The following is a 12815-nucleotide window of genomic DNA, read 5'->3' as shown; positions in this document are numbered from 1 at the left end:
AATCAGTCTATTCATTCATACATTTGTTCTTTTTTTTTTTTTTTTTTTTTCAGGTGATGAAGCATTTCTTTTAGATAAAGAACATTCGGTCTACAGCAAGTCATCAAAGTCCTTAGTGAATGCTATTTCATCATCTTCAAGATCTCTTGATACAATGCGTGATTCCTCGAGTGACTTTGTTGAAATTCCGTATGAAATGAAACTCAATATTACTGACTCAGAGCTTGTTTTTGTTGAAGATACATCACAGTGGGATACGAACGCAGTTATACTTAAGGTAATAGTTTAAGAGTAACTTCAGTAAGTAAATAGCATAAAACAATTATGATTTTCTTTAGTAAACAATGGTTATAAAGGAATCCCATTGTAGTGTGATAAGATATTTTGATAATGTTTCAGTGAGATGATATTGACACATTTATAACTTGATACAAAAAAAAAAAAAAAAAAAAAAAAAAAGCGATAATTTTCAGAGATGGATAGTTAATTCTTATATTGACAACCAATTTGAAATACCTGATATGATGAGCGCTCGAGACATGGAAATATGTATTATATTCTTTATATTTTTTATTTAACTGTGTATTCTTTCGAAATAAAGCTAATAGATGTCTTTTTCTTCTTCCGCATTGGTTTCATTATATCACTTTCTTCACCTTTTGGTGTACTACAGTACCTTGATTCAAGAAATGATCCTCCGGGTGAATCTGCTTCTGTCCTCCAGTATGGAGAAAAACTATGTCTAGTACTGATGATTCTGGCCAAATATATAGCCAACGGCTCCCCAACAGTGCTCATTACGTTCGTCCGTCCAGTACATAATGAAGATACATAATAATCATCTGCACTCAATGACAGCCATGTACTAGTTACCTTTAGACAGATTTATGACTTATAAATTTAACTTGCGTCAGTTCTGAATGTACTTATACTTTTCGCAAAATATAGATTTCAGGAGCAATCAATAAATTTCGCAAAATATAGATTTCAGGAGCAATCAATAAACCATTCAAGACTGTCTAGTCTAACTTCTCTCTCCAACATTCCCAACATATTTGGTCTAGGAATTAATTCGTGCGGTTTTACAAAAGATGGCGTAACTAGCTTATTGTCCCATAGTTTCGTTGATCCAAACATGCGTTGAAAACTACTGTCAATGAGCATCTTGTTTAGTATATGTCAGTTGCTTGAAGCGGAAACAACAACATTTTTTCTTCAACTGAAAATGGCGCATTTTGTGCCTGATAAAGTGTTTTTGCGGGGAGTTATTCTTCATTGCTTTAACATGAAGAAAAGTGCTACCGCAAGTCATCATATTTTAGTGGAAGTGTTTGGTGACCATGCTCTAGCTGAGCGAACGTGTCAGAAGTGGTTTGCACGATTTAAAGGTGGTGATTTCAGCTTGGAAGACCAAAAGCAATTTGGACAGCCAAAAGAATTTGAAGATGAAGAATTGAGAGCATTGCTTGATCAGGATTCGTGTCAAACGCAGGACGAACTTGCAGAAGCATTTGGAGTTGAGCAAACAACAGTTTCCAAACGTCTCAAAGCCATAGGAATGATTCAAAAGATGTCTTATTGGGTTTCACATGAATTGAAAAGAAAGACGTTGAAAGAAGAAAAACCGTTTGCGAATTGCTGCTTCAAAGACAGAAAAGGAAGGGATTTTTGCATCGAATTGTAACTGGTGATGAGAAGTGGATTCATTACGAGAATCCTAAACGAAAAAAGGCCTGGGTGAAGCAAGGTGAACCAGGTCCTTCACAACCGAAACGAGATATTCATTGTGCAAAGGTTATGCTGTATATATGGTGGAATTTGAAACGTGTGGTGTACTATGAACTTCTGAAACTTGGTGAAACTATTAATGGACACCGCTATCGACTACAATTAATGCGTTTGAAGCAAGCTCTGGCCTGAAAACGACCAGAATGGAATAACAGGCATAATAAACTTATTTATCAAGATGATAACGCTCGACCACATGTCGCAAAACCGGTCAAAACCTATTTGGAAAATGTCGGATGGAAAGTGTTACTCCAACCGCCATATTCACCAGACACTGCTCCGTCTGACTACTACTTGATCGATTGCATGAATAACGATTTGATTGGACAGCGGTTCACTTCTTCAGAAAATATCGAAAAATGGATCTTTGATTAGATTGCGTCAAAAGATGAGGAATTCTTTCGACACGGAATCCGTAAATTGCCTGAAAGATGGGAGAAAGTAGTGGCTAGCGATGGACAATATTTTTGTTAACGTATTCATTTACTTTGTTTTTGAAATAAAGCTTCAATTTTTATTAAAAACCGCACGAATTAATTCCTAGACCAAATACGTCCTCCTCAAAGGCACTCGCCTTCCCTATTTCAGTCACCTCGGAAAACAAAACTCATATATGTGGAAGTTGCTGTACTGCAATGATGGAAATGTGGAAGAAGGAAATGAAGTCTGTTAGCTTTATTTCGAAAGAATACAGAGTTAAAGAAAGAATAAAAAATCATATACGTATTTTTATGTCTCAAGCGCTCATTTTAATCAGGTATTGCAAATTAGTTGTCAATATTTAACTTAACTGTTCATCTCTGAAAATTATCACAGTTGTCTTTGTATTAACTTATAAATATGTCAAAATCATCTCTTCCATATTTTATCATAACATCTCTTTGCACCACAATTTGATCCCTTCACACTATAAACATCTAAAAATTTTAGTTTTACAGGTTGAGAAGTGAGGAGGACAGCAATGTTCATTGCAATGGCCACCACAATCCTTAAACCTTAAAATACTAATATTTTTAGTTGTTGAGGGCATAGAAGCCATTGTGTACCCTTCAAGGCATGTACAAGCCAATACAAATATCAGGGAATATTTGTTTAAGTAATTCCTATCATACTCACACGGGTTTTGCGCAGTTGAGAACATCGAATGGAAATGTGTGCAGGAACGTGATAGCATAATTAATAAACACTCTTCTAGTATGTAACCAGGCTTTCGCTTCACTCTGTTTATATATGAACTCTATTAACTGAGAAGATAAACCAGTTAGACATGTATTTCTAACGTCTATCATCAATATCTGCTCATTCTGCCTTTTACTTACTAAGAACGTCATTTTCCATCCGAATAGTATTATATTTCCTGCGATGTTCACCTTCATGGAAAGAAGAGGATTTATTAGAAAGATATGACAACAGTATAAAATCTGGTTTGGAGTCTATCCTAAATTGTGTCCTTGAGGATAACACATGGCTTCAGGCATCTCTCCCAGTTAATCTTGGTGGATTAGGCATTCGAAGAACCTTAGATTTGGCTATTCCCGCCTTCTTGGCATCATTCTATGGCTCTCAATGTCTATTAAAATCACTTCTCCAACAGAACAACAATCTCCACTGGGATTCTGAAGTTCAAGATTGCTCGTCCACATGATCATTGTTGGTGGGCTCCGATTTACCCGACTTCAGTTTCAGGACTAAACAATCCACATGGGAAGAACCTATCATACAATCAAATTTGTCATTTTTACTACAGTTTTCCGACAACCCAGAAGACAAGGCCAGACTGATCGCTGCATCGTCCATTGAGGCAGGTGCTTGGCTCAATGCTTTGCCCTCACGTCCTCTAGGCCTTCACCTGAATGATGAATCTTTTAGGATAACAATTGCGTTAAGACTGGGAGCAGATATTTGCGAACCCCATAAATGCCAAGCGTGCAAAAATCCTGTTTACAAAAAAGGACTACATGGTCTCTTCTACATAAAAAGCACAGGTAGACATCCTCGACACTCGAGCTGCAACGACATCATTGTGAGAGCACTCATCTCCGTAGGTGTACCGGCCATAAGGGAGCCAAATGGCTGTAGTAGAACAGATGGAAAAAGACCAGATGGGATGTCCTTAATTCCTTGGAAGAAAGGTAAAGCTTTAATTTGGTACTTCACATGCACAGACACTTTTGCACCATCCAGCCTTCCTTTCTCTTCAATCCAGGCGGGCAATGCAGCAGGTCGGAAAGAGATAGAGAAAAGAAGAAAATACAACAAACTTATGGAAAAATAATAATTCGTACCAGTTGCAGCTGAATCCGGTGGCTCGTGGGGAAGGGAAGGCCTAAACTTCATAAAGGAAGTAGGAAAACGCATCACACTCTTATCCGGTGATGAAAGGGCAACCAGCTTCCTAATCCAAAGAATAAGCATGGCAGTGCAAAGAGGTAATGTAGCCTCAATACTAGGAACCATACCTCCCGGTAAAGCACTGGAGGAGATTTTCTTACTTTAAAATACATATACTTTACATTCTTACTTTAAAATAAAATACCTTAAAATACTTAAACGAACGAATAACGAAAATCCAAATTTTATGATAAATTTAAAATTTTTACATTGTACTTGTCCATTATTGGCTTCAATATTATTTAAAAATGTATAACAATATATATATATATATATATATTTGATTGTTAAATTTTAAATGTAAAATAATTAGGCAAACCTTTCGAATCGCAGTAGCCCTAAGACTAGGTTCAGCTGTTTGTGAGCCACATCGCTGTCCAGCTTGCGGGGATCAAGTTACCCAACGCGGCCTGCATGACCTCTCATGCATGAAGAGCATAGGCAGAAACACCAGACATTCATCTGTTAATGACATCATTTTGCGAGCTCTCACGACGGCAGGAATTCCTTCGATTCGTGAACCGTCAGGCTGTTGTCGTTCCGATGGTAAACGACCTGATGGCATGACATTAATACCTTGGATAAGAGGCAAATCTCTAGTATGGGATTTTACATGTTCGGACACATTCGCCCATTCAAGCCTCCCATTGACCGTTGTGAATGCTGGAGAAGTTGCTAGACGTAGAGAGGCAGAAAAGGAAAGGAAATACAATAATCTCCTCGATAAATTTATATTTGCTCCAATAGCTATCGAGACCAGTGGAGCATGGGGTTCTAGAAGCCTTGATTTTATTAGAGAGGTAGGCAGACGCATATCTATCGTTTCTCGAGATGTTCGTTCAGCATCCTTCTTATTCCAACGTATATCTATTGCGATCCAACGTGGCAACGTTTCGTCAGTTCTTGGTACGTTGCCGCCTGGAAGGGAACTGGAGGAGGTGTTTCTTCTCTAGTACAACAGATACAAGTGAACAATAGAATAATAAAAATAATAGAATGTAAAAAAAAATAAAAATAAAAATAAAAATATTTTCCGGTATTAGAATTTAAGTATATTTATCTGTTATGCTTTTTTTCGCGACCCACATGAAAACCTCTCCCGACCTCCAGGTTGATAAATCCTGCTCTACAAGAACCACTCCACCTAAGGTGAACACATTAGTGAAGTATACTCTCATCAACCTCTTCAGCATAATGCTAACAGGACGGTACCTATTGAATATTTTTTTTGGTCATAACTCTTAAACTGTAATTTCTGTTAAATTTATAATATTTCCAAAGATAATACAGTATTTATAAAAGTTGCACAATCTAAAAAAAAGAAAGTTACAATTGTCGAATCTCATTTTAAAGAAATAAACGTCATTAGGCAAAAATCGCTTTGTTTGTGATTGTGTGTAGTATATTTGAAACATTGAAATAAATGTGCGTTTCTTAAAAGAAATTTATAATAGGTAGGAAATTTATTACATTCTGTTAAGAGAATATACTGTTCAATCAGCAATACATAATTCAACGCATATATAACAGTTTAATATAAATTAAGATTAGAATATATTCTTCTTTTTCAAGTACCTGCTGTGCCTATAATTCCTTGCAGCTGTGTGTTCTTCTGACAAAAAATAAAGTTAATAGATGTCCTGAGAAAAATTTACGTTGATTTGGCTACCGAGTTTTCGTTGTAATATTTACGCTAGGTGAATGAAACAGTCACCTAGTGTAATCATTTGAAACCGGCTGCAGAAAAGTAATATCTGCATAAATTTTGGAGTTTGAGTTTTAGTCTCTGGCTGTAACCACATACGCTAAGCCAACAACTGTATTCATGGGAAAAGTCTGAATTCTGTCATGCGAATAAGTTCTCAAGCGCACTTTGCACCGTCTTGTCATCAGAGAAACTCTTTCCTGCCAGGAAGTGATCGAAATGTCTAAATGGCAGAAGTGGTAGTCGATGGGAGAGACATTAGGAGAATATTGTGGGTAAGGAAGGGTTTCATATTGCAAGTCATGAAGAGTCTGTACCTTCCTTTGAACGACATATAGACGTGCCTTCGGCGTCGGTTGAATATTGCTGGATCCTTGTGGACATATTTGCGGTGTATTTTATGAGTTTCACTATAAAGATTCATAGTGATGGTTTCGCCACGATGGAGAAATACGTAATGAATCACTCCAACCATAGACCATTATACTAGCAAGGCATTGTTCTACAGGTGGAAGGGTAATTTCAGAAGACGTCCTGGACGCCTTATTACGATTGAGCAATTGTCTTAACTGTTTGCGATTTTCGTAACTGACAATTCGATGTAGGAAACTTACCTGTTATTTTGTATGCTTTGAGAATTCCGCACTACTAGATGATGAACTTTGTTGGCCTTTGTCAAATTTATCTAGTACTCGTGAGACGAACATTCTCCCGTTAACAGTTTCGCGGAGCATCAGATTGACTGTGGTGTGACGTATGCTTAATATCTCAGCAACTGCCCACACTTTTTTCCGAACAGCTTATCAGAAGATGCTGCTGGTCAGAGAGCGCTAACCTATTTAGCCGTGGGGGTCACATGCACGAAATCTCACAAACTAATGGCGCATGGTGCATTCATTCATAACTCTGAACCCAAATGCACTGTTCATGTTTTCCGTGACTACATGTGCATAATGTACATGAATTTAACTCTCTAGTGACCTAGAAGGCCATTCACAATTTTATCTTCATGATGAACTTTTACTGTTCAACAACATACTGCCTGCGAACTGGATAACCCAGCTTTTCTTTCTCAGATGTACGAAGTTACTAACATTGTAATGTGAGCTCGGTTCATCCATTGGTAGTAGAATCACGTAGAAAGTGGATATTTCAATTGCACCAATCCAATGAACTTGTTTTAACATCTACTAACTCGCATTTTTTATCAGAAGAAGATAACAATTAAATCTAACCATCGCTAAACAAGTATAGGTACAATAGATTATTTAAGGGAAAAATTATTAATTTACTCCTTGAGTAATTATTGTGTCGCTCCGAGTTAAGCCAGTAAATAATTGTCAGTGTATATATGAGCAATAAGTGTGATAAAAAAAAATAAAAAAGACAGACGAATAGAGGAAGTTACATTACGCGCTACTCAACATTATATACTAGTTAATAAACATTTGGCAAAATGGCATGTCCAAGACAGATGGATTAAATCGATAGGATGGGAAGTGTTTCTGGTCTGCATAGGATAGTAGCTAGAAACATTCTATATATACCAATTCGTTTTTTCTCACTTCAGCGTTATTCCGCCGTATTCCGCAAAGTAATCAGCATCAATCACATTTTGCAGTTGTCTTTTTTAATGTATACATAAAAGTAAAAAATTCAGTAAATAGTATGGGTCTAACCACAGCTGATTTTATGTGAGTTATGGCTTATAAATAAGCACAGTGTATATTACCTATTTTCCATAATTTACCTTTACGAAGAGAAGAAGGAACATCCATCTTTCTTATCCGTAATAGTAAAATGTAATTTTCTTAGTGCAACTCATATTTCCATACTAGTTTTTGCTCTGGAAGCTTAGAAAGGATAAATATATCATCAACCCATCGTTGCCTTGTGTATGATTACCAAGAACACTGTATAAAATTTTTTTGTTTGTTTAAACAGAAATCATCCAATTTGGAAACAAAACAGAAATTAAATTTCCAAAATCCCAAAGATACAAAGTTTGAGAAGTGAGTTGTTGTTGTTGTTGTTATTATTATTATTATTATTATTATTATTATTATTATTATTATTATTATTATTATTATTATTATTATTATTATTATTATTATTATTATTACCGTATGAAATCTTGAGATGGCTAACTAACTTCCTCGCCATTTATTTCTAGTATTTTTAAAATCTTTTAGTTAGTTTAAATTCACGCAATAAATATACTGTAGTTCTGCGTGAGAGAATCTTATTTTGAGTTTGTTTTCTTAAGGAATGAATCAATTTACACAGCAATTGAGGATCTGAAGGAATGAAGCAATTTATACAGTAGTTGAGGATATTTACCGTCAACTATTGTAATATTGTTAGATATTGGTACTTCCGTGTCTCTTCGCAAGCTCCTCTTTGTTTGGTTGTGGTTGTATGTAGCTTTTGTTGGGTAGTAGTTTCGGTACGGGTGGTTATTTTTTCTATTTCTAAGGAAAATAAATCTTCAAAGAGCATTACTGTTATAGGAGGAGAATGGTTTACTGATTCTCCGATGTAGTTTGGTGTAACAGATGCTTATTATGGGTAGTAATACGTAATTGATAGATGCCAAATTGTGCTAATTTTCGTGTGATTAATCTTTTAATTTGTATTCTTAACTTTTATTATTTACAGAGTACAACTGTTATCTCCTTTCGGCAAAACATGGAGAAGCCTTTGTCTTGTAATTTGAACCATTGTGAAATGTTTTCGTGTATTCTTGGAATGGAAGACGAAACTGCACTCTCTATAATAGACCCCGTAACAGTTAATATTGAACTGGCAAGTCGTCCGAGAACACCGGAACCAGATACAGTGTTAGATGAAGAGTCAAATGAATTGGAGAAAGTTTTAGAGGTAAAGTGTGTATGTAAGAATTGTATGTGAGGTAACACATACTGCAAAGAAAGATAATAAGAAAATTATTAAATTGTTCTATTGTACTCGGCTGTTAGTTTGATTTATGACGTTCGTAGCTCTTATAGTATTTGTATCTCAGAGACGTAAGGGGCTTTTTGAATTAATATCTGTCGAAAGATACATGGTTTGATTCTAAGAAGATACTTGTAGTGTGTTGAAATGTATATGTTATATGAAGGTTAATAGGAATAATTCATAATTATTGCCATTATCACTATTACGGATATAATAAGATGACAGTTTTGCTTTGCTGCAGTTTCCTATACTTTCACTGTAGGAAGTTCCCCATAAGTGAGAAATTAAGAAAGGATCATACGTGGTACATTTTCATGTAATGATAAACAAATAGCAGAATGTTTCAATTGCCAAGTATGCACTTCCGTGCTTATTTTGTCATTTGGAGGATACAGTATCCATTGTAATATGATAATTTTTGAAATATTTCTTTTAGTTGCATCTGATAATATATATCCGATATTTGTCTTTCGTTTTTATAGTGGTAGGAACAAGAGTATAAGGCCTGTGACCAGTTGAAATGTTAACTGCTAAGCTGTTGTAAAAGTAAAATTTATAATTATATCACTTATTTGAGGCAGTATTTGCAAATTTATTTTAAACTTACTATCGATATTAGGGAAGAGTAGTACAGTATAAAGAAAAGTACTTTAATGTTAGTGATTTTTTGAAAGGACACATTTTATGAATTATATTTATTATTATTATTATTATTATTATTATTATTATTATTATTATTATTATTATTATTAAAGTTGTAATTATTATTACAATTACATTTAAAATTATAGGTGTACTCTTTTAATATTAGATGTTTTGTTCTATATTTCTAGGTACAAATGCAACATCTAAGTGTAAGGTTATCATACCATGATATGAGAATGTTCCTTCAAATGCTGAAAAGCTTGCCAAAGCAAACTCTTTGGGCAAAAAGTCAGGAAACACAAGAAAAGTGTCAACCAGCCAATGTCAGAAGTAAGAATATTATATATAGTATACGGTAGTAACGATATGATAAAACTTTTGCGCCGGCGATACTTGGGTAAAATATAAAAACTGGTAGATGTTTTACATTATAGTTCACATACTTAAATTGATCTGTACAAGCTGTGTTCGGGAAAATCGCAGAAAAGCCAAAACGGGAGTTTTTTTTTTTTTTGTCATATTTTATGATTGACTTCTGCAAGCCACTTGTATATTACTTGGCAGCAATGTCTACATGGTCTATTTGTATTAAAGAATACATATGTTGCTTCATAACAGAATAAGAGAAAATGTATTTCTTTTATAGGTACACCCAAAGAACGTAAAAATCTAGGTTCAACTGTTTGGACTTAATCTCTGGAAGTCAGTCTAGGGTTTCCTGAAAAGAAGTTCACCACATTTGGTTGCATTGTTTATGTTGCAAATGTGAATTTCATCGGCTTCCATGGTCAAGAGCCTAAGACGTTTGGCTGGTGACCGCCGATGATGTGCTCGAACCACATTTATTTTCTGTATTGATTTCAACATTAACTTCTTTATCGTCATTTATTTCTCATAATTTCCTTTAGCCTAACTGACAGTACCATCAGACGTTTGACTCAAAATACAATACACGCAAGTCTGAAATCCTAATTCTGACTACTAGATAGTCGTTTGAATCGCTACATAATTAGAGGAGGATTGTAAATGTACACTTTTTTGTATGACAAATATTTGTTTCCCTTATCTCCTTGACCGATCAAATGTTAATCTTTGTATACATATAATGTTGTATACTATACAGGGTGTTAATGACAACACCGGTAAACTGTAAGAGGTGAATCCTCACATCAAAATAAGATAAAATGTTTGTACGAACTATGGGGAAAAGTTCACAGTTTTAAAGCTAGGGCTGTTCAAAATTGTGAAAAAGTGAAATGCACGATTAAGAACCGTAGAGTGTCCGCCCATATCAGCGTAAAGTAAATCATACATACGTAATACAAAAACGCATATTTTATCAATATTCAGTGGGTATGCAAAGGATTCTGTACATGATATAATTTCTATAGATGCTCTAAACAGAATTCTTAGATATGGTTGTGAGTTAAAAGTGGTTCTAAAGTAGGCAACGGGTAAGACTTCAGAACAGTGAACATGGAATACTTCGGCGGGAAATCGTACGTTTTAAGGACCGCAAAATTCACGTCGCATGTGTTGGGAATAACCCGTGCTGCAGTGATTAGTTTCACGCTTATACGGGAAAAAACGTTAAATATACCGTGACAGAATACATCGGATAAGCAGTCACTAACTTTTCTTCAAGACACTTCATTCCAGTTTATTTTTTCTTTCATTGCAAGACAATTAACTCTTTTAATCAACCCACGTTATTCAACTATGTAACAAAGTTTGGATTATTTTTGTATAACGTACTCATTTAAGTTATAATTTACTCGGTATTAACATGTAGAGAGTTTATTATTATTATTATTATTATTATTATTATTATTATTATTATTATTATTATTATTATTATTATTATTATTATTATTATTATTATTATTACAACAACTACTACTACAACAACAACAACACCAACAACACCACCACCACAATAACAACAACCACAAATACATAACTACACAGAATGTCGTAGACATCAGACGGGAAACGTCCAAAACATTTAGAACAAAGAAACGCGATTGTTTCAAAGCTAAAATTAAGTAACTTGAAGATAACAGTAAAAATAAAAACATTCGGGATATGTATAAGATGATCAACGAATTTAAGAAACGCTATCAACCTCGTGCTCATATATTAAAGAAAGCTGACGGAACAGTTCTCATTGATACGGATAGCATCTTAAATAAATGGAAATTCTTTGACGATCTGCTGAACACGCAGCCAAAAACTAATATTATAGCGAAAAGGAGATACATACCGCAGAACCGTATATTCTAGAACCTAACCGAATAGAAATAGACACCGCTATAAAGAAATTAAAGAAACACAAATCTCCGGGTGTAGACGAAATTCCGGCTGAGTTAATTTTAGCTGGAGGTGAAAACTTGTAGAACAAGATACACAAACTCATTCTCCTTACTGGAACAAGGAATAATTGCCACAAGAGTGAAAAGAATCAATCATTGTTCCAATTCACAAGAAAGGCAACAAAACTAATTGTAATAATTATTGAGGCATTTCTTTTCTGTCAACATCTTATAAAATCCTTTCAAATATTCTAGTAGCAAGATTGACCCCATACGCAGGTGAAATTATTGGAGATTATCAGTGCGGATTTAGACGAAATCGATCAACTATCGACCAAGAATTTACCATTCGCCAAATACTCGAAAAGAAGTGGGAATACAATACCCCGGTACATCAATTATTTATTGATTTTAGAAAGGCTTACGACTCAGTTAGGAGAGAAACATTATGCAACATTCTTACATAACTTGAAATACCGAGAAAGCTAATTAGATTAATTAAGATATGTTTAAATGAATCCCAAAGTTAAGTCCGGGTAAGAAAATTTTTATCCACGAGCTTTCACGTCGAAAATGGCCTGAAACAAGGAGATGCGTTGTCGCTATTATTATTCAACTTTGTCCTGGAATACGCTATAAGGAAAATCAAAGATAGCAACCAGGGCCTAGAGTTAAACTGTATTCACCAGGTTATGGCATATGCTGATGATGTAAATTTAATAGGGAATGACAGGAGAACAGTATAAAGAAATGCAGAGATCTTATTAAACGCATGCAGGGACATGGATTTAGAATTAAATGCAGAGAAAACTAAATACATGGAAGTGCGTCGGGACCTAATACATCAAATTATAGATGCGTTAAAATATTAAATAATACTTTTGATAAAGCGGATAGTTTCAAATGTCTAGGATCAATATTAACAGACGAAAATCATATTCACGAAGAAATTAAATGTCGACTAAAAGCAGGGAATTCGTGTTACTATTCGGTTCAAAATCTCTTGTCGTCGCGAA

At 34.8% G+C, this 12815-nt stretch overlaps 1 protein-coding gene across 6 annotated transcripts in view; it reads left to right on the top strand.

Annotated features, from left to right (window-relative positions):
• Vps13D (vacuolar protein sorting 13D) overlaps positions 1–12815 on the top strand; it is a 571041-nt gene that overhangs the window by 337118 nt on the left and 221108 nt on the right. For all 6 annotated transcript variants that reach the window (XM_081740126.1, XM_081740128.1, XM_081740131.1 and 3 more), the window contains exons 38-40: positions 54–277; positions 8543–8764; positions 9676–9817. In XM_081740126.1, coding sequence (XP_081596252.1) covers positions 54–277; positions 8543–8764; positions 9676–9817 — 588 coding nt within the window. The remainder of the gene's footprint in view (positions 1–53; positions 278–8542; positions 8765–9675; positions 9818–12815) is intronic.

The sequence above is a fragment of the Thermobia domestica genome, chromosome 15 (assembly GCF_964235325.1).
Source record: "Thermobia domestica chromosome 15, izTheDome1.hap1.1, whole genome shotgun sequence".
Lineage (NCBI taxonomy): Eukaryota > Metazoa > Arthropoda > Insecta > Zygentoma > Lepismatidae > Thermobia > Thermobia domestica.
The sequence above is the reverse complement of the archived record's forward strand: the minus strand, read 5'-3'. Positions and strand labels throughout refer to the sequence as shown.